This window comes from Coloeus monedula, assembly GCF_965178545.1.
Source record: "Coloeus monedula genome assembly, chromosome: 1".
Taxonomy (NCBI): Eukaryota; Metazoa; Chordata; class Aves; order Passeriformes; family Corvidae; genus Coloeus; species Coloeus monedula.
This window is the reverse complement of record NC_138781.1, coordinates 42,178,840-42,199,682: the sequence shown is the minus strand read 5'-3', so window position 1 is coordinate 42,199,682 and position 20,843 is coordinate 42,178,840. Positions and strand designations below refer to the sequence as shown.

The 20,843-nt window shown below is 41.3% G+C and overlaps 1 protein-coding gene across 1 annotated transcript in view; it reads right to left on the bottom strand.

The window, feature by feature from the left end:
• Positions 1–20,077, bottom strand: part of CMTM8 (CKLF like MARVEL transmembrane domain containing 8) — a 35,269-nt gene extending 15,192 nt beyond the window's left edge. The window contains exon 1 of the mRNA XM_082283088.1: positions 19,841–20,077. Within this exon, the coding sequence (XP_082139214.1) occupies positions 19,841–20,008 (168 nt within the window). The 5' untranslated portion in view covers positions 20,009–20,077. The remainder of the gene's footprint in view (positions 1–19,840) is intronic.
• Between the last annotated feature and the right edge of the window lie 766 nt (positions 20,078–20,843).

The following is a 20,843-nucleotide window of genomic DNA, read 5'->3' as shown; positions in this document are numbered from 1 at the left end:
CAAAGAGAACATATCACAGTGCTTTATGAATCGATGGTGTACCCACACAGAGTATGTTCTGCTCATTCCTCCCTTCCATTTACAAAATGATTCAGTTGGATTATTCAAGGCACTGAGAACAGCTCCTACAAGAAAAGAATGTTAAAGCTGGAAAAAAAGACAGGTCCAATTTTCTGTTGAAGACTGAAGGAGGATATTACAGAAGTCTGCAGAATGTCAGGTGGCATAAAGAGAGGAGCGAGGAGTAGATTAGGACTTGCAACACAAGAAGCGTCCTCCTAAATTATCACACAAAAAGATAAAAACCAAACAAAATGAAACGGTCTTTAAAAACAAAATAAAATCAAAAAGAAGGAAAAAAACCCACAGTACATAACCAAATCACAGAATGCCATAGGAAACAGACACGCCGGGTCAGCCCTGTCTGTATATATTATATACATACATGATAGTCAGGATGCAATCTTCAGCACTGTAAATTCCTAAATGTGCAGTTTGCCTGAAGTTAGAAAACCATAACAGAGGGAGAAAAGCTTGCAGTATGTGCTCCTTCTTACACTCTTCCCTATGCTTTCAGTATCAGCGACTATTAGAGACTGAATACTGGGCTAAACAGACCACTGCCCAGAACCATTACAACCACCATTACTAACTTCTGGTTTTAACTTGCCTTCCTTTCCTGCAGAAAACCCTGGCAACCAAGGACTGGAAGATACAAAATTGTTAATAGAATAGGATGAGATGATTACATGCCATATCAATACATCATTTGTTTCTATAGAAGAATTACAAGAAATAATCTCAAGCGACTGTGAAGAATCTGTCTTGAATTATATCATCATGAAATTTATCTTCTCAGTAGAGTGGAGGTTGATCATTAACAGGGCATTAAAATGTGTACAAAGCATAAAGATTGGTCCTTGTCCCAGGGCACTTTCCACATTAAGTGCTTTAGAGTTTGAGGGCTGCACTGAGGAGCACAGTACTGCTTACCCACGCCTGTAAATTCTAACTCAGTCTTGTGTTTTGCCTGGGGATCCACACTCACAGGGTCATTTATATAGGTTACTGTACACTATGCATATATTAACTTGGTATCACAGTGCTACCCATCATATTGTCTACCAAGAGGCAGCAGAAGACAGCCTTGTCTGTGCCCATAATGTTCTAGAGTCTGAAAGAAGTACCTTGATACAGAATACAGTGAGATGGGCAGGCAGGAGAAAGACCTGCAAGCTCAGAGCTGCAGCGGCTGACTGGGACCACACTGGTTACTGCTATCAGCGGCTCCATCAGGGCCACAGTGCAATGTAAAAATAAAGAGGGGTGGTACAAAACGCTACTGAAGACAAGCAGCCTGTCCTGAGCAGTACTCGCCTCTCTGGAAGGGCACCCGCTGACACAGTGCAAGGCAACGACCCCACAGTGCTCAATCTCCAAAGGTCGACAAGAGCGTCTAAACACCAAGGCGAGGAGACTGCCTGGCCGCTTATCTAACAATCAGGAGGGATGCGACTGAAAGGAATGCTGCTGCCGCTCCCTTTCCTTCCACTTCAGCAAGGCCTGGCTGCGGCAGGGCTTTCTCCCACCACCTAGAATTTCCTAGAGAGAAACACCTCGATATCGTGCGGCAATGCTTGTTGATTCCAAATTCACTGCCTCCTCCCAGCCCTGTCAGGAAACCGTGAAGTGGTACTGCTACGGCAAACACTGCAGTACCATGGAGCTGGGAATTGCTCACTGGAATTCCTGCTACACTTTGCCTTCAGCAGCAGAGAAAGGAGCATATAAAGTAACAGCATATTAGAATCAAACACAAAATAATCTGCCTTTTCATTTAATTTCTGAGCAGATTTTCACTTAGACATGAAGTATGAATTTTAAAGTAGACAATTACAAGGCAAAATACTCACACAGAGACACACATGGCACAGGATACATATTTCTTTGTCTCCTAGTGGCTGCTTTGGTGCAGCCGCTAGATGTGATGGCTTTTTGAGGGAAAAACTTGAAGATTCGGTACAAACACCTTCAGATTTAAAACTAGCAATTAACTTCCATATTCTATTAATTTTTTCTTTACAAAAGCTTGCTTATAAATTAAGACTGGTGAAACTAAAATGTTGAATGATTTTTTATTTCACCTTCAAATATTAATATATTTTGAAGTTCTGACTAGAAACTGTAACTGGTTTCTTTGAGAATTAACACTCAGGTTAGTCCTCTGAAAAGTCCTGTCCCCATACAGGCAGTAGAGAAGTAAAAATAAATCCTATGTGACCTGCATGAGATGAAGGGGCAATTTACTGAGCTGATTTGTGAGGAGATCTATCATTGCATTCATACAATGCCATATAATTTAATTGATTTAAATTTTGGATCTTCATACTATAAAATTATGTGTAGATTTGAGAGCCCACATTAGTCAGGAACGTCAACTACTTGGTGGAAGGACTTAAAAGAGCTTGCAGTGCTTCTTTGAGGCAATTTAAACGAAAAAAAAAAAGGAAAACCACATTGGCAGGCTTTTTGAACTCTTGTTTTGAGACTTGAAGCTGAGATTTGGACAATGGAAGAAGTTTCCTTACATTCACCAAGAATGTCAATTGATGATGAATTTCATACCTCTTCTCAAGACAGAAAGGGCTTCCAGAGTGCAGCTGCAGTTTAACTCTGGGACAAGGTCTGCCCCCTTCCAGCTCAGGAGCTTGGGTGGAGCAGACAAAAAGCTTAACATATTCCTTTTCCTTTACACAAATGTAGTGACTGGTTCACAAACAGGAGTTTTCCTGAGAAAGACCACGGCTTCAAGCCAAGTAGTAGAGGCATATTTCTGGAGGTGAAGATCACAGTATAGCCCTTGAGTTCTGAATATTATTTCTCCTTTATAAAGCACATAAACAAAATGAATGTGCAGGCTTAACCTGCTGCATTCACTGAATACAATGTTTGTTTCTTGCTTTTGGGAAGTGCATTGTGAGGAAATTATTGTCCTTGTACAGAAAAACTAGGAAAAATATGCAGTAATCTCCAACTGTCTGTGATCTCATTTTACTTTTTATTTTATTATCTGAACTGGAAAAGGACAGAAGCAGATTCTGAGTTCAAAAGATACAGGGCCATTTGTGTCTGTCTGCATGTGTCTTCCCCAATGTGGCTATTTACTATTTTTTTTTAGTACTACAACTACTACTGTTTCTTAATGGAGCATGATGGCAGGAAGGATTTGTTATCTTGTTCTAATAAAATCATATGTGAAAAGTCTTCATCAACCTTGATATTGCCTCTTCTATCTACATACAAACTTTTCCTTTGAAAGAAGTTTTGCAGCACTCTTTCCTCCTTCCTCCCATCCTCCCTGAAGGGATATAGTTCCCAAGGGTAGAATAACACCAGCTTCTCAATAAATGGCAATGATTTGTGTAAGTTACTTTTAACATTTGGTGCATGTGTGCATGTGAAATACACACATCTGCAAAAAAAAGTCATTTTGCCATCGTTTGTACATTAAAAAGGTGAACTATTTCAAAAAGAGAATTCCTAACAATGGTTACTTATGAATTATGACTGATTATTTATGTAGTTCACTTTGTTTAAATGGTGTCTATGTTCTTCAAGAGAACAATGCTGTATACAGCTGCTTTATTAATAATGTCACTGGCTCTTTGTTGCTATTTTTACATCTCCATCTTCCTGTTAGGCCATGTAAATAGAGCTGCCTATAATTAGTGGGTACACAGCATTGTTTCACAAGTCTTAGCTGCTACATTAAAATAGGAAGCTTATTACTTCTTCGGGAATAACTTTTATTTTGCCCTATAGTTAAGATACAAAGTCATAAAGCAAAGATATGATGCAGTGGAAAATTCAAAGGGAGTATCTGCTATGAAAATCTATTGCTGCATTCTGCATCCATTTAAACAGGAGGAAACCTGTAACTGCTCACTCAAAAAAAACCTTTAGAATCAAAGTACCTTTAATTTCCACAGCTGAAAACCACAAAAATTGATTTTGTACAATACAGAATTTTTTCTTGCTGTGAGGCAGAATCTTCTAGCCATCAGGAGTTGAAACAGGTCCCCTTGCCTAACAAACAGAAGAGAAAATAAGATGATAAAGAGATGAGAAAAGAAGTCTGCATTCAGATCTGTTGTTGTCTGCCTATTTAGAAACTTACTGTACCTCTTGACTACTTCTATATTGAGTCCCAGGTATAATAATCCAACCCTACCTCCTTTTTAGGTAAAGATTAAGGATTTTACAAAGACTGATCCATGTGTTGTAGAAGCACCTCAATGAAAAAATCTTTTTCCTTCTCTGGCAAAATTGCTTTCTTTCCTGAATACACTTTGCATTAACAACGCAGAAGAACTGCATGCCTATAAATATTTAACACTGCATATGCTGTTCTGGAGGCATTTGTGTTCAGAGACTTCACTGTCAGAAAGGACCATTTTGGCCATGTTGCCAATGGTATAAAGATTTCAACTTACAACATGCTTTATGGAAAGAGGTGACACCTTGGCATAGACATTGCAATGATAAAATTCATCTTGTCTCTAAAAAAGCTGCCATAATGTCTACTGCTCCCATTGCTGAAAAACTCCAGCCCCACTTCTCATCTGAATTTTTCTGAAGTCAGTTTCCAGTCATGTTGTTTTCCAAAATGTCCATCTGTCACCAATATATCAAAGACAACTTTGAACTAAGCCATATTCAAAACTGTTGACAAGAAACAACTGAACAAGAGATAATCACAAATACGAACACTGCGTCTGGCGACAAGCTACACTGGGTTTTCTAATTCTGCTTTATCTTTCTCTTTATTCTTTTTATGGTAGTAGTAGAGAGAATTTACTTTGAAGGAATCAAGAACAAATCCAGAATTAAGTTTTCAGTACAGGCCTATAAGATTTGTTACCACTGTTTCACAATTAATCCTTTGCAGAGATGTTTAGGGTACTAACGCAACTTTAGGATGAAGAATTATATGCAAGTGAAAATATTAATGTCAAATGAAAAAAATTAATTGGGCAAACAAGAAAAACAACTCTACAGATCAGTCATGCTTTTACAGAACTCCTTTTTCTCAAGATCTGTAACTTTATTTTCAGGGTTCTGAAGAAAAAGGTTCACAAGCCTGAAGGACTTCCCACAGCCTGTCTGCTCTCCATAATAAATACTCAAGCAGTGCATGCAGGACAAAAGAACAAAGTAAAAAGGTCTGTGGGATACCTGACACTCGAAATTCAAACTACCAAAGTCATAAATTAAGTATATATGCCCATGTATTAGGCAGGGTATAATGTTCTCCAACTGCTTCAATGGGTCTTATGTAAACAAAGAACAGAACAATTTGTGACAAATGTCAGCTTTCTAGTGCAAGAAAAAAGTCTCCAATCAAGGGAAAAAAACCCCACCCTCAACCCATGGGCTTATCCAGATTTAAATATGGGAGCAGAAATGATTTAATGTCCCTCAGGTGTTTGCTCTGCTTTTGTGCCAGAGGTTGCTGCCCTGCAAGGGTGACTGCAGACAAAGCTGCTCCTCAATTAGTGTACTCTAATCTCAGTGTATTCGAGGCAAACAAATCACTGGCTTGTGGTACCACCATAGGCTAGAATGTGAACTGCAGTGAACAGCAAGGCATGGAGACCCTGTCAGCTGTCTCCATTTAAGAGCTATCAGCCTGAAACCACAACTTCTGTATTTGCCTCCTGTAATGCATAAACACAGAAATGCCAAGAGCTGCTGCTCTCACTGCGTGCACTCATGCTTCACTGTCCCCACAATACAGCTAATATATTTTGGGTTCTCAAGCATTTTTGATTCCATTTCTCCTCTAAATCTGATTTTCCAATACAGCTCCCAGATGTCAGAAAGCTACAAACTACAGGGATTACTATGGATTAGTGAATCTCACATGCGTGGAAGTGTTCAGAGCAATTACACCTCTCAGTGGAAAGGTATTTCCCATACATTCTCCTTCTAGCTCCTCTGTCAGCGTAGCATTTTCCTCTGGGAGACAAGCATGTTGTTAGACCAAAAGCTGGTACAACCCCCAAACATACCTAGCAAAGTGTGCCCATAGTCCTCGCCCAGGTTTGTCCTAAATTTCAGGGAAATCTCCTCAGCACAACATCAAACCATTGGACTGAGATAGCACTGCTTGCTCTCCATCCCATCCAACCTCCGCTCATCCCCTGCACTACAGGAGCTGAGTGAGCAGACCAGGACACCAGCTCTGTCTCAGGGCACGGTCTCATGCACAGACTAAGCTGTGAGAAGGGAGGACAAGGCTACCACAGCATCGACCATTGGCTGATGAGAAAGGCAGATAAATGGAGGGCAGTCACCTTGTCAGACTCCACCACCAAATTTGCTACAGTTTACGAGTCAACCGCCTCTGCAGAGCTCAGGTCACAGCTCATCACGGCTGAGGTGAGAGGAACTGTGGCTGGGTCAGCTGCTGGGTCAGTGCAGGCAGCTGGCAGTACCAATCTCCAAAAATGCAGCAACTGGCTTTGTCAAAGGCTGTCTGCATCTGAGCTGCAGTTTATGAGCAGCAAGTGATGCAGCACACATGCCAAGGTTATGAGGAGGAGACCTCTAGGTAAGGTAGCAATAGCCAAGCTGCTGAGGGGGTACAGGCTGAGTGAGGGTGTGCTCTGCACTGGCTTTGGGGAAAAAAACATACTAAACATCTTTTCACATAAGCTTTTTGAATGAAAAAACTTCATATCACTATGCAAGCTTACAGCTTTCCCTTCCCACCCCAATGGTTCTTCTAAAAAACCCAAGCCTTTTCCTGTAGTGTTGTTTATATTCTACCATCCCAATATACACAACCAACTAAATTGTATTTACTTAGCTAACTTCCACACCTTTTCCCTTGTCTATTTCCTCAGATTTGGATAACAGCTTTCTTCTGCTCAATATTTTCTTCCCTAGACTGACAATAGTGCAGATACAATAAAGAGGTGTTACCAGCCTTTTGTTCAAGTGCTCTTTGTTGAGTATTTCAGCTATTTACTGCCCCCTCAGAAGTTCCTGTTTTCCCACTTAGGCGGGAAGGGAAAGCCTGTATAATGACATGGCAGCTTTTTGTTCAAAAAGTCTATGTGCAGTCAGAGATACTTAACACATTTTCCCTGCAAAACCTAATATGACTAGTTTCAAATCAAAAAAAGAAATTTCTTTAAATAACTAAAAAAAAAAAGTATATATATATATAGTGACTAAAAAAGTAGTACTTTGCAGATACCCCTTTCTTCAAGCTATGAATTATTGCTATATCAAAATGCCCACATCCACAACACTGAAAACTCAGCCCACCATGATGAAACGTGCACAAACACACATGTAACCTCCTACTGCTAACAATATTGCAGGTCTTAGCACATAAAACCAAGAAACCAAAAAGGAATTAGGGCACTGAAAGACATCACAAGCTGGGAGCTTTGCTAGTTCACACGAAGGGAAAAGGAAGAACACAGCATGCATAGCAATTTGTCTTTGATACAGGAAAAGGCATAGATTGTTTGATAATCCAGTGATAAGGCAGGACAGCTATGGGACAAACCCATTTGTTGTACTGAATAAACACATTTAGATTGATATTTGTGATGCTGAGCTGTTCTGACACATAGGATTTAATAGAATCACAATGTGGACGTAAAAAAATGACCAGTGTTTCATTACAAAATAAGCTCTCTCCTGGTACTGTGGGATATTTGACTATAGGAAGCTTTAAAGAAATACGTAAATTAAGACAATTCAGTTATAAAAGAGCATGTCCAAGCAATGGATCTGAACAGCTTCCCCTTTCATCATCTATCAGCTACACTGTTCAAGCCAGAGAAACTGCACATGAAACAGCTAGCATGACAGTGCTTTTAGGAATTTTTTGGGTAATCTTGTTACTTAAAAGTGCCTTCTATTTTCACAAAGTCAATTTTAGCACAACACAAAAGGTCAACACAAAAATGGTAAAAACAGTTAATAAGGCTCCTCCTAATCCAAATCTAATCCGACAGTAAATGCTCTACGCAGGGATATTGGAGAGGAAAGGTCTTAAGGGAGGTGATCTCTTTAATCAGACTAATCCATGGCCCTGGCAGAAGAAACCAGTGGGGAAAGTCTCTGGGCATACCCTTTTCCTTAGTGCTGAACGGAAGCAACAACAGAGCCGCCCTTTACCCAATGCTAACAAGTGGGTAGGAAACGACTATCGGAAAGGAGCTGCTGGTCTTTAAGAGTCTGACAAACAATGTCAGCGCTCATTAGAGCACACAGACTTCACGGTAGGTTGGCTTTCATGTTCTTTTCATTTCACATGCAGATACGTCGGGATGACTGAAGCCAATGGGAAATTCTCAACAGGTTTTAATAGCATCAAGAACTGATTCATTATAAACTTCTCTTCATAACAATATTGTTTGTGTACATTAGATCTTAATCTGATTTTGTACCCATCAACTCCTATCTGCACCAGTTCTCAGGGTCTTCTTGCTTGTGTACATTGTCTATGTAACACATGTAATCTACAAAAACAGCAACCAACATAGTCAAAATTAAGTGTTCTTTTTAAATTCACTTCTCCACCATCTTTTTTTAACTGAGACCTAAATTGAAGAGGCATTTAGAAATGAAGGTCAGTTTTTAGAGTGAAAATTACTTCAGGCATAGTTGGGGTAGGGGTGGGGTTTTTTTGGGGGGTGGGGGATTTTTTGTTTGGTTTGTGTTTTTTTTTTTCCCTGAGATTAGCATTCTACCATACAGCTTAATAAGAAAGTGAAAATTAGATGTAACCAAGCCTAGAGAATTCCTTCTCATTTATCATGGTGTACTCAGTTTAATTTTAACTTGAGCTGGTAAAACACTTTACAAGAGACCCCATCTCACCTTTAACACATTATCTTGACTTGCTTACTTCAGGCAAACATTTGCTAGATAGTTGTCTGTTACTGCATAAAGAGAATGTCAAGTTCTTTGTACAAGCGTCTGGTCACGTTTCATGATGGCCAAAGTCTACGAAGAAATACCCAGTTTGAAAAAACTGCTTGGAAACCTCATTCTCCTGGCTAAGATTCCTACCATTTTTGCTGGGAAGTTAAACAGAGAAAATCCTTTCAATATACTGGATGGAACAATGAAATTGTACTTAGTAACATATAAGCTGTTTATCACTGTTCCACTCATGGCTTCCACTCAAGTTTCACCATTCAATTACAGTTCCATAGGTCTGTATCATATGTTCAAGTTTAGTTTTATACATCTTTACATGGATATTTCATATTTCAAACAGAAAACACACCACAAGAGGAGCCATCTCTTCAAGCAGATCATTACTTTCCTCTTTCACACTGCCTTTTAAGTCCCACCAATATAAGAATGTACTCAAAAGAGTAAAATAAGGATTGCGGTTTTTCCAAAACGAAATATAGTAGTTTCCCAATGACAACTCTCTTTCTGTCAAGTATGAATTTTATTTGTCATCCAAGCTCATTCCCATGCATTAGAAGAAATAAAAAGAACACTGATTAATGTATTGATTTCTACTGTGCTGTATCTTAGTAACAGCACGGGGAAAGGGAAATATTTTCATCTTGGAGGTCAACTGGCAACCCACAATAACTGTTGTGACTGTACTGCACAGTCCAATGAACATGGCTTATGCACATAGAGAGGCTTTGAAACATCAATCAGAAATTCCAACTGAGATCTTGCTTTTCCATGCATCCTGAATCTCTCCTATTGAAGAGCTTTTCAGCCTTTTTCTAAAAATCTTTCCTTAAGATGATTATAAGATTGTGGTAGGTCTCAAAATATCCAGCTCTGTCCAGCTTGTTTTATGCCTTTTGTTTTAAAAACATTTAAACATTAAAAACATTCTGGAAGAATGCAAGAACTAAACATGTCACAATATTCACCAACAACCTCCTAAATCACTGTATCACTACCAGTATTTCTAATACTAAAAGACTGGTATTTTTCATAGTTTTGTCCACCTACAGCTTTATGAAACCATTAAAGATGGATGTGTCAAAATGAGCAGAGCCTGTTCTTTCAGTTGCCCAACACCTCCTCTCTTAAAACAACATTTTGCCAACTTCTTAATGTAGGAGCTGCATTTTCTATGTTGATTTTCTCTGTCAAGTCTGAAGAAGAGCAGATGAAAATCATGCAAAGCAGGCCTTCGGCAAGTTGCCCTGAGCTGCTGGACAAGAGGGCTTGAAGAAATGAGGCCGGGAGACAACAAAACCAAACTCACCACAGAATAGAGATGGAAAATTAGGACTTGGGACAGAGGCAGAGGGGTGGATGAGAGAGAGACAAACACACTGAAATACTTGCAGCTAAGTATGCAACACTTCCAGAAACGAGTTCTTCACACATCTTAATTCTATCCTTAGTTAAGAATACATTATGGTATAGTCTGTAATTACCTGACCACATACTTTCCCCTTCTCTACACCACCACTGGCATGCAGCAACAGAAGGGAAAGCCTCCTTTAGAACTAATGCCTTCCCTTATTTTGCTTTCTGCCTGTTTACTTCTGTGGCCTGCAGACCTGCAACTCAGCTTTGCATCTGCTTGGGCTCTTTAAAAACAGTGTGTTATCTGTATTGTCCCACAAGTTGACCAATAAACTATTAAACACATCTCTGTGAGATAGAGTAGTACGGTATCCCAGTTTTAGATGGTGCACTAAAATGAAGATCAAAAGCCAATTCTCACCAAATTTCTGGAAAACTCTTTTCCAACAGAATGTTGCACTGCATTTTGCATCTTTAGAACATAGCTCTGACTTTCAGACACACCTGAGAATAACTGTTTTTTCTGCAACTCAGACCCAAAACTGGGGATTCAGAAAACAAGGAGTAGAGTGAACACAATGAAATGTAGGGCTTACTTGCCTTGTCTAGCATTCCACAGGAACATTGCATTGCAAGCAGAAGATAAAATCAAATTTTCCAAGGAAGCAATTAGCCAGGAGACCATCCTCTCCCTTTGAATAATCCCTTTCCTTACTCACAACATGACTTCCTCCAATGCTGTGTGCACAATATCCCAGTCATGCCTAGAAAAACTCTTCCGTGCAAGAGAGAAGTTTCTTGATAAAAATAACATGATCAAGCAGGTTTTGACTGGATTCCAGTACCTGCACACAATTCAATATCAAACCAACACTGCCAGGGTAAAACTAATTTTGACGCTTCTTAATTTCAAAGACCTTAATAACATAATAATGTTTTTTAATTGTTTATTAAGTGCCTATACACATGCAAGCTCTTTGAAACAGCACACGGGGTTACTGATAGCAATGTACCTCACAGTTTACAAATTAAACTACAACCAAATCAGTGCTGACATTTTTTGGTGTTTTTTCCCCCACTAAGGATTGAATTATAGCACCACTCTTCTCAGTATGTATCACACTTGTGTCCTGAACCTGAAAAGGACAATTGTGCATTTGTTTATGCCTTCCAACCTACAGCAGTAGTAACAGGCATCCACCATGGACTCACCTTCTCCTCACCTGATCCTTGTCAATCTGCCCTACAGTGGCTGTCTCTGGCTGGGCACAACCAAAGCTGATGTTATCAGCTGAAGTGTAATTTTAAAGACACATTGTAGAGGTTTTCCTTTTGTTAAAAGGCTTTTTTTTTAACCTGTTCCCCTGTCCCCCAGTGCTGAATTCTTGCCTGCAACACTCTATCTCCACTTTTAAGTTTCACCTACAGCTCCTCATACTTGTCTCAAAACTGTGCTGCCCCATTCAGCTATTACCTGCTATAGGAGCTGAAGCTCTTTGGAATAGCATTATTGTTGAAAGTAGAGAACATATGCTAAAATATATATTAAAGGGACTCTCTCTTGTAAACATTACACACACATACAGGAAAAAAGATAAAGAAAAAAAAGAAAAAAAAAAGGGAGCTTGTTAGCAGCTGCATAACTTCGAGGCTAAATAAATGGATCTGTGCAGAAACAGTGTCACTTTGAATATATTTAAATTCAGGCCTGGACATAGCGGTCATATTTAAAGTGGATGGATGATACAAGCTGTTCTTATTTTCGGGTATGAAGCAGAGGTTCTTGACAGATTTCCTTTCAAGCTGTGCACATTAGGCTACCAGTTAAACACAAGAAGCAATTACCAGGGTATACGATCAGAGAAACTGCTTTTCCCACATGGCCTCTTTCCAGGGTCCTACTCTGGATGTTCCCGATTTATTTGTTCTTCCTAACTAGATTAGGATATATCCAGAGACTGACACCTTACTGATTATTACCATGCTTACTCAGTTCATCTCAGTTCTACAAAATCTGATTTAGGACATCTTAAATCAGACCAGAAACATTGTGGCTGGCCAGAACAAACTGCTCAGACAACATATCTCTAACAATACCAATTTGTTGAAACTAGTTTTGTTTTGCTCTGAAGATTTTTCTCTCAGCAAACCTGTGGTTGCATCAGTGTCATCTGCACACCCATACCTTGCAAAAAGGGTCAGTGTAAACACTCGGTATTGCGCTCTAGCTTGGCAAAAATGCAGTCACGCCCAGGACTGATCCAAGCCTGTGCAGTGAAGAGGTCTGGCAAAGCCAGGGTACAGTATTAATGAGTGTAGAACCAAGAGCTCAGCCTCTTTATTAACATAAGCCTAACACCAAACTTTGCTTGGACCAGACCCAGCTGCCACTGAAAGCAGTGACTTGATTCTTTCCTTACTCAGACCCTCCTTCACTGGAGTTTTAAGAGCCTTATACCTGATCTGGTCCTTTCAGAGGCAGGTGAATTAGTGCCAGCAGCTTCCATGGGAACTGGCTCAGGCCACGGGAACAGAACTACCTTGCCAAAGGCCTGATGGATGCTAAAATGTATTTGCTATTTGACCCTAGGAAAAAAAAAAAAAAAAAAGAGGGCTAGGTCCTCTCTGCAAGGACACACTTACTGCTGTTTTTCTGGAATTCAAAGGGGGAAAAGTGTGGAAATACCACACAATACAATATGTACTTTATCCAAAATAAAATGAAGCTAAAACCCATATATACATATATATATGTATGTATGTGTGTATATGCATGTATATATATATGTATGCATATTTATATACATGACCATTATAAACTAAATATATGGCAGTGTTATTCCCAGCAGAGAGCAGGAAAGAACAGTAGCCTGAACGAGAAGGCAATCAACAAACAAGAACAACACATCATCATTCCCTCCACACTTCCCATTCTGAAGGGTTCAGAGTCCCCAAGAGAATTTTTCCGTGGTTTTGGGAATCCAATTTTTAAGAACCTTTGAGCCACCACTGCTCCAACCCTGCCTGTTTGGTGCTACACAGGCCGTTCAGAGCACAGAACAGAGCAGACACGTCAACAGGCTCCCCAGGTACACAGGAGTGTTCCCATCCAAAGGGCAGGGAGTAAAAGGCATCCGCTTTTGCTGGAGAAGCAGCATTTTGTTAACAAACTCAGAAACCTGGGGGCCATTAATGATTTTGCAAGAATTCTGTGTGACCCTTAGACAACTTCTTTCTGTGTTCTTTTCCCACTTGCATTCTTACTACACTGACAACAAATACACCTGTTCATCATACACTGCATGGAAAACAGGGTTTTTTAGATAGGCATACACTACTTCAAGACCCCCTAATCTGAGGTCTTAACAGTGTATAATAAATAATTTCAAACAGAAAGCAGGAATGCCAGTGCAGAAAAAGAGAATATAACACAGTGGGAGAAAAAAAGTTCCAACTGAACAACAAACCAACAACCACAAAGAAAAGGGACACAGACAAATCCAGGACCTGAATTAATTTTAGGGCGAAATGCACCATCATCAGCTATCTGGCAATACCACTGTCTTCACAAGCGACTCAGTTCCCATAGTACTATTACCCAGGGATGTGGGATTCCTGGGGCACAGCTGGAAAAAGGCAATTTTCAGGGATGCAGTCACAGTTTCTTTGCAACTATATTGTTGACCTTTGTCCTCAGACCATGATGGTTTTAGCCTCAGCATTTACCCTCGTGACTCACACCCAGCCACAGCATCATGCTAAAGATAAGCACCTAGGAAGCCCTGCCTATTCCATTAGGAATAATGGGAGGACTGCACATTTCACTATCATACAGACACAGGCTGCTGAAGCCCAAAAAGATTATTTAAAATTAGGTTTGTGTGCATAAGAATTTTTGCAGGTACCAAAAAAAAAAAAAAAAAATTCTAGCGTTTGGGAGGGGAAGGGAAAAGGATTTATATCATATTCACTATCCACCCAAGAACAAAGGTGATGTTTAAGTATGACTTTAAAGCATTTTTCTCATGAAGAGATAATGACATTTCATATATGTTCTATGCTAACTCTGACGTATTGAGAATATTTTGCATTTTTGACCTTTGGTAAAATATCTTCATTCAGTTTAAGAGGCATTTTCACCCTCCTACTGCGTCAGCCCTTCTATCATCTCTTGGAGCATGTTCAAAAGGTTCTGTTTTCTTGTGTCTCCCAAACAGTTCTCTCTCCCAAGGAAACACCCTGATCTTGTCCAGGAAACCAAAGCCCTTAAAGAAAACAGAACTTCAAATAACTATATGATCCTAAAGGAAGATGGAAATCATATAGATGTGTGTATTCACTACACTAAGGACAGTAAGGGTTAGGAGTGGAACAACAGCACCTAAAAAAGGCAGAACTGAAACCTGACTTCAGCGAGAGTTTTGTCTGATCAAGAGCAAAGGAGAGAGCTGAGACTTTACATTGTGTGTTTTCTTATTCATGCATAGGAACATGAAGCTGCTGGATGAAGTGACTGACTAGTCACTACAGAACTTGTATTTTTTCCATTCAGTAATTCAAAGTGAATAATTTTAAGGTTGTGCTTGTGTACATCTCCTCTAGGCAAAGCACTTGTTCAACACATCAGGAGGTAGCTCAGTGTTGTCAACTTCTTGCAAGCAGACATGCTATGGCTGGAGGAAAAATCACATTATAAGAAAAAAATCTCTACTGTTCCTGAAAGAAGAGAAAATCTTGCTGCTACTCAGGTGAGGAAAGGGGCTCTGTGGAACTCTCTCCGTGCTTCTGAGGGCTATTCCAAGAAACGGGAGGGCAGGAGGAAGATGGTATCTATACACAAAACTTTGAACTGCAGTCAGAGGGGGCATAAGACTAAAAGAAAAAGCTAAATGCAAGAAGAGTTTTAAGTAAAATTTTTGTCTTTTAGCTTTTCCACAGTAGATCATCCCCCCTGTATTACTACTATTTTTCTTAACATTTATGTGATTTTATTGCTGACTTAATTCAACACTTGAATATCTGTAGATGAGTTTGATGCATCTTTCAGCAAAAAGAAAAAGATGAAAAGTCTATTGAACAAACACTTGCACACATCCAGTTGTTCTGGTTTTGACAGCCTCAATATCTTAGATCTGGCATAACTTTCAATATCTATTTAATATTGTCAGGCTCACCAGTCTACTAGAATAAAAAAATTCAACAATATTTCCTTTATGAATTAAACTTTCAAAGGTCTAACATTTGAAAAAGAATAATGAAACAGTGATCAAAATTATTTTTATTGTCCAGAAATATAAATTTGAACTGCAAATTTATGTGGTGCTAATAAAGTAAATAACTTTCTATCAGGCTTCTATTTCAAGTATATTTTATTCTGGGCATTTCAAAGAATAATGTGCATAGAACAGCATAAAGAAATGCAACTGTAATTACAATATACTAAAATTTACACCATCACAAGACCTCATGTGCAGCAGCAGCATAACAACCTTCTTTCCAAGCTATGTAAGTATTTGTTTTTGTCAAGGTCAAATAGCCATCACAAGCCTCAAAAGCACAAGTTTTACAAGAGACTGCATCTAGCAACACACTGGTGTGAAGCAACAACCTGAAGAGATCAATGTCATCCTGCTAGAAAGTAAATATTTTTATAACTACATCCATAGCAACCACAAAACTCTCCACTTCCCAAAGTGATCCATAGTGCTTGACTTGAGAAGCTGATTTAAAGCTCTGAGAAGGTATCAGTAGCCATCATTTTTCTTGGCCATAAAAGTCCCAGGAAGATAAATGTAGCTTTTCTGGGCCATCATTTTACAGAAAAGAAACACTCAAAAGATATCTCTAGAAATCACTATACTTGCTCATTTTGAAACGGTAAATCCTCCAGGGGGACTGGTGGTGCTACACTGTAGGAATCAGTATCAATTATTTCATATGACGTATTTTTACTTCAGTGTCAACCCAGGCAATTGACATCTCATTTTCTCATCTAAAGACCTTCTGTAACACCACTTATATCTTCCATACTACTTTTCACCAATGGACCTCAGTGTGCCTTACAAAGATTAGCACACATATTCAATGAATGAACGAGACATTCTGAGAAGTTAGAGAGATGCAGATAAATGAATTTGCAATAGTCAATGGCCAACTAAGGCCAGTAAATCCAAATTTCCAGAGTAAGAAGCCCCTGCACTGTCCAGCAAGCACCACTACTTCTGTATATAAATGCTTTGGATAAGCTTCCATGCACCAAAATTGCATTTTATGCCAGTTTCCAAAGGCCTCCCCAAAACCCAGTGGCATTTTCTATTTTGCTCTTTCCACTGAAATAAACTGACCCCAGTTCTTTCCAAGTGAGAGGCAGGAAACCTTGCACCTGCTCTGGTCACAGAGGCAGACGTCAAAGGCAATGGAAATCTGTCAGCACCAGGTAATTTAGCCTACACTTCAGGCTGTATTTCTGAGTTCATTCATTCTAGATGTGTGCAGTGCTAGACCAAAAGGCATTACAGAATTAAGCCGAACCAGGTTTGAGTACATAACTCTATTACTGCTGAATATGCACAGTCAGCCTCATCCCACATTTACACAGGCTCTAAAGCAGCTACAAAGGGACATATAATACCTGATCCATCATAAAACCTGTCTTTCTAAAGCTAACTCATTTTGAACAAATTTGAAACAGCAGACTGAGTTAATAGCAGACCAGTGCTTTGCAGCACTACAAAGAATCCCTTAGTAGGAACTGTTAAGCTGAATTTACTGTGCCATTAAACCACAGTCTCAGTGCAGATGTAGGCTGGTTACCAGCACACATGGAAATCCACACAGCAGTCAATTCGTCTTCACAGTATGCAAATTAGGGAAGTGGGAGCAAAACCTGATCAAGATCCTTCATTTAAGGGGATGGAATATTTAATTTATGTGGTAACTTTCTGCTTTTCCATTCTCTTTGGTCAAAGAATAACACAGATTTGCCCTTTGTCTACACAGAGAAGAGAGCTCCAGTTTCAGAGACAGGAGACACGGACTGAACCCCTCTTGCACATCGCTGACTGACAGCAGCAAAAATAAAATATTTATGCAGCCCCACAGTACAAACTCTCAGAGCATGTAGCACCATTGTTTAACACCCCTAGCTCAGCTTTAACATGGACATGGGATCTGGCAAATGAGTAGCTGTACCGATAGCAGATATTACTAAAAACAGGCCTGTTCCCTGTCCATGTCACAGGTGTCCCAGAGAAGGGACACCAGAAGCAAAGCAGCTGTGCTTCAGAACTCAGTGCTTAGACTGGAAAAGATCTACAATTCTGCAAGCTCCTGATACTGAATTACGTGCTGGTCTTACTTACAGGTTTGTAAATCCTTAGCAGAAGGATTGTGCTATGAGCTGGGGGATCAGTACTGAGGGTCAGAAATATCCTAAAGGGTCAGTTTGTGCAAGCAAGGCACAGCAATTGGAACAGCTGGTTTAGGGTACACAACTCCAATACCACTGAATATGCACAGAAAATTTTGAAACAGAGATCTTGGGGTCTCTAGTCATGCTCTGTTAAAGCACATTTTCTCTCAGAAAAAAAAAAAAAAGAACATACCGAACTGGTAGAAAATGTTTGACCAAAACCCAATGCCAAATATATATATATTTGATTTCAGTAACTGGGGTTCTTTCAGCTAATTCAATATCAAGGTCTTAACTGATATATTTTTTTTCAATTTCAGAGCAGAACAGCTACTCTAGCTGCTTTAAAATAAGTGGAGTTAAGAACTAGAAGTATTTCCTTAAAGGCACTACCTATCAATACTCTGCTTCTGTAGGACCTGCCCTACTGCTTTCAGCTTCATATCAGCACTGTACTCTGTTCTCCCAAATACACCATCACAAACCAGTAAAAGTTGATCTACATTAGAGACTTCCATCAGCTCCTTCGAGATGGCCAGAAACTGCTCATCTTCACATTTTATAATTATTCCAGGAGCTAGGAACGGCTGAGAGGAAACAAAATCCCCCCTAAAAAGCATCACCACTGCTTAGAAAGGTAAGCTGCACAACAACACCTGTCAACACAAACTAAAAAGCACACTTCCAACAAAGTAAGCAAGAGCCTGTCTGTGCCCTGTGGCCATGTAGCTCAATGTGAGTATAGCTGATCCAGTATTCACAGCCAGGATGAATATGACATTCCAGCAGGGCTTGGGAAAAGCCTTAGGCACCTTTGTAACAATCTACAGTGGGATCACTCTTCAGATAAAGTACAAGAATAGTACATAACTCTGTTGCAATTACTAACTGAAAAAGAGTGGAAAAGAAAGCAGCTATTCTTTCAACAACTTGTTTATTCACAGATCTACCACAGCTTTGACAGTGAAACATCTCCTGTAACAGCCAAAACAAGCCTACAATCACCTATCTACTAAAGATCGACAGAATTCCCAAGGACAGTGGCACACAAGGTACCAGCTGGTAGCAGGCTCTGACTTCACAGCCTCATCATTATTTGCCTGCACAGCAATCTGGCATCTCAATGTGCATCCTAGCTGTTCCTGCCAGAGGTCCTACATCACACATCAGCCTGAAGCTTTGCTTGGTTATTTTAACTTTGAAGTCAGCAAAACCAACAGCCATTCCACTCCTCTGGTGAAGCACAATGTTTTCAAGCCTTGAAAATGAATGTGGTCAGATAAGTCAATCCTTCAAGCTTCAGCACAACAAAAACTTCACACAGGAAACTCAGAAAGTTAGCTGGGGCAGCCAGCTCTTTTAGATCCGTAATTGTTAGTAGTGTAGATGAGTGGAATAAAACACATCATTTTTAAGAGAATATGCTGAGTATCTGTTGCTCAACACACCGAGGGCACACAGGCCTGCAGAGGGATCTGCGTTGTGTTCACCACCTACCACTAAGGCAAGTGACCGAATTCAGCACTGCCTGGCCCTGTGCACGTTCGTTTACACCTTATAGACTATCTGCAAAACCCAAAATCACTACCAAACCCAAACGGTGTCAGTTCACCTCCCACTCCGCACAGGTGTATCTAAGCACTAAGAGCATAAGGAAAGGTTTTTTATAGACCTAGGAAACAAAGATAAGTTGCTTAATTAACTCTCACATCGTGACTATTTGTGAGCTATGAAAGTGCAAAGCATACACAACCAATGTGCTTACAGAAGAGTCTCCAAAACTCAGTTCCAGGTCTGACAAAACTCGTCTTTCCGCTACGGGATGTGGTGATACTGCAGATGCTACGGGACAGACCGCGCGGCAGTGCCCTACGCTACTTTTCCAGTTGTCGATAGTTTCCAGGCGGGAGGTTTGTGCCCCCGCCGTAGAGCCGCCCTTGCCTCCCTGGGCTCGTCCTTTCCCCGCGCTTCACCTGCGGGGACGGACCCTCCGCGGCCGCACCGGGTGATGCACTGAGGGGGAACACCCCAATCCCTTACCCCAGCGGCGGCTGTGTGCCCGGCCGAGGCTCCCCCGCCCCTCCGCGCTCCCCGCCCCGAGTCACTCACGATCTCGGTCACCATGAGGAGCCCGGGCACGGTGCGCAGGAACTCCCTGTCGTAGGCGAGCGTGCTGGAGCTGGCCGACAGGTTGGCGGTGAAGGAGCTGCTGGTGGTGGTGACGGTGTGCGAGCGCGGGCGCGGCGGCTGCTCCTGAGGCGGCACGGGCGGCTCCATGGCCGGCGCGCCGGGGCTGCCGCCGGACGGCCGGCGGGAAGGCACCGCCGCTCGCCGCTTTGTGTGGCCCCGGCGCCGCGGGCAGCCCCCGCCTGGGCGCGGGGGAGGAGGAGGGTGCTCGGCGCCCGGCCCCGGGAGGGGAGGGGAGGCGGGTCCGCAGCCGGGCCGCCCGCCCCGGAGACCGCCCAGCCCTCCCGCCGCTGCCGCGGGGCGGAACCCGGCGCTGGTGGTGCGGGGGCATCCCGAGCACTAGGGAAGGAGGGTCAAAGCGGGCCCCCTCTGAAAACCATCTCCTGACCTCCCGGACTATTATACACTTGGGATCCCGTCTGCTTCCAGTACAGCCGAGAAGCCAAGCTGAGCCACCGTTCTCTGTGCCACAACCCCATGGGCGAGCACGGTTTGGGAGGTCCATGCGCCTGCCGTCACCGTCCCTCCAGACTGTCACCCCTGGCTCCTTGGGCAGCAAACGCTGGCAGGAGCAGTGCTGGTGCTGCAGGTGGCTGTCCCCACTGGCTGCCATCGCTCGGGAGAGGAACCACCGCGGGCAAGGAACGAGTCTAGGAGATAGCACAGCACTCTCAGAGCTGGAAATGGGGGTTTTGCTGGGGTCTGCCAAATAACCAAGAGACTGAACAATACAAAATACTTTTAAAAGCCATAAAAATTACTGGAAATGTAAAGAATGAAGTCATGGTTGACCTACTACCTGACAATGTTGAACTGTTCCTTAAGCTATATTTTTTTAGTACTCCAGTCTGAAAAGACATATTTTTAAAAAAGCCCGAACGTTTCTGGATCATTTAAGAGCTTCCAAAATGATCTTCCATCCCAC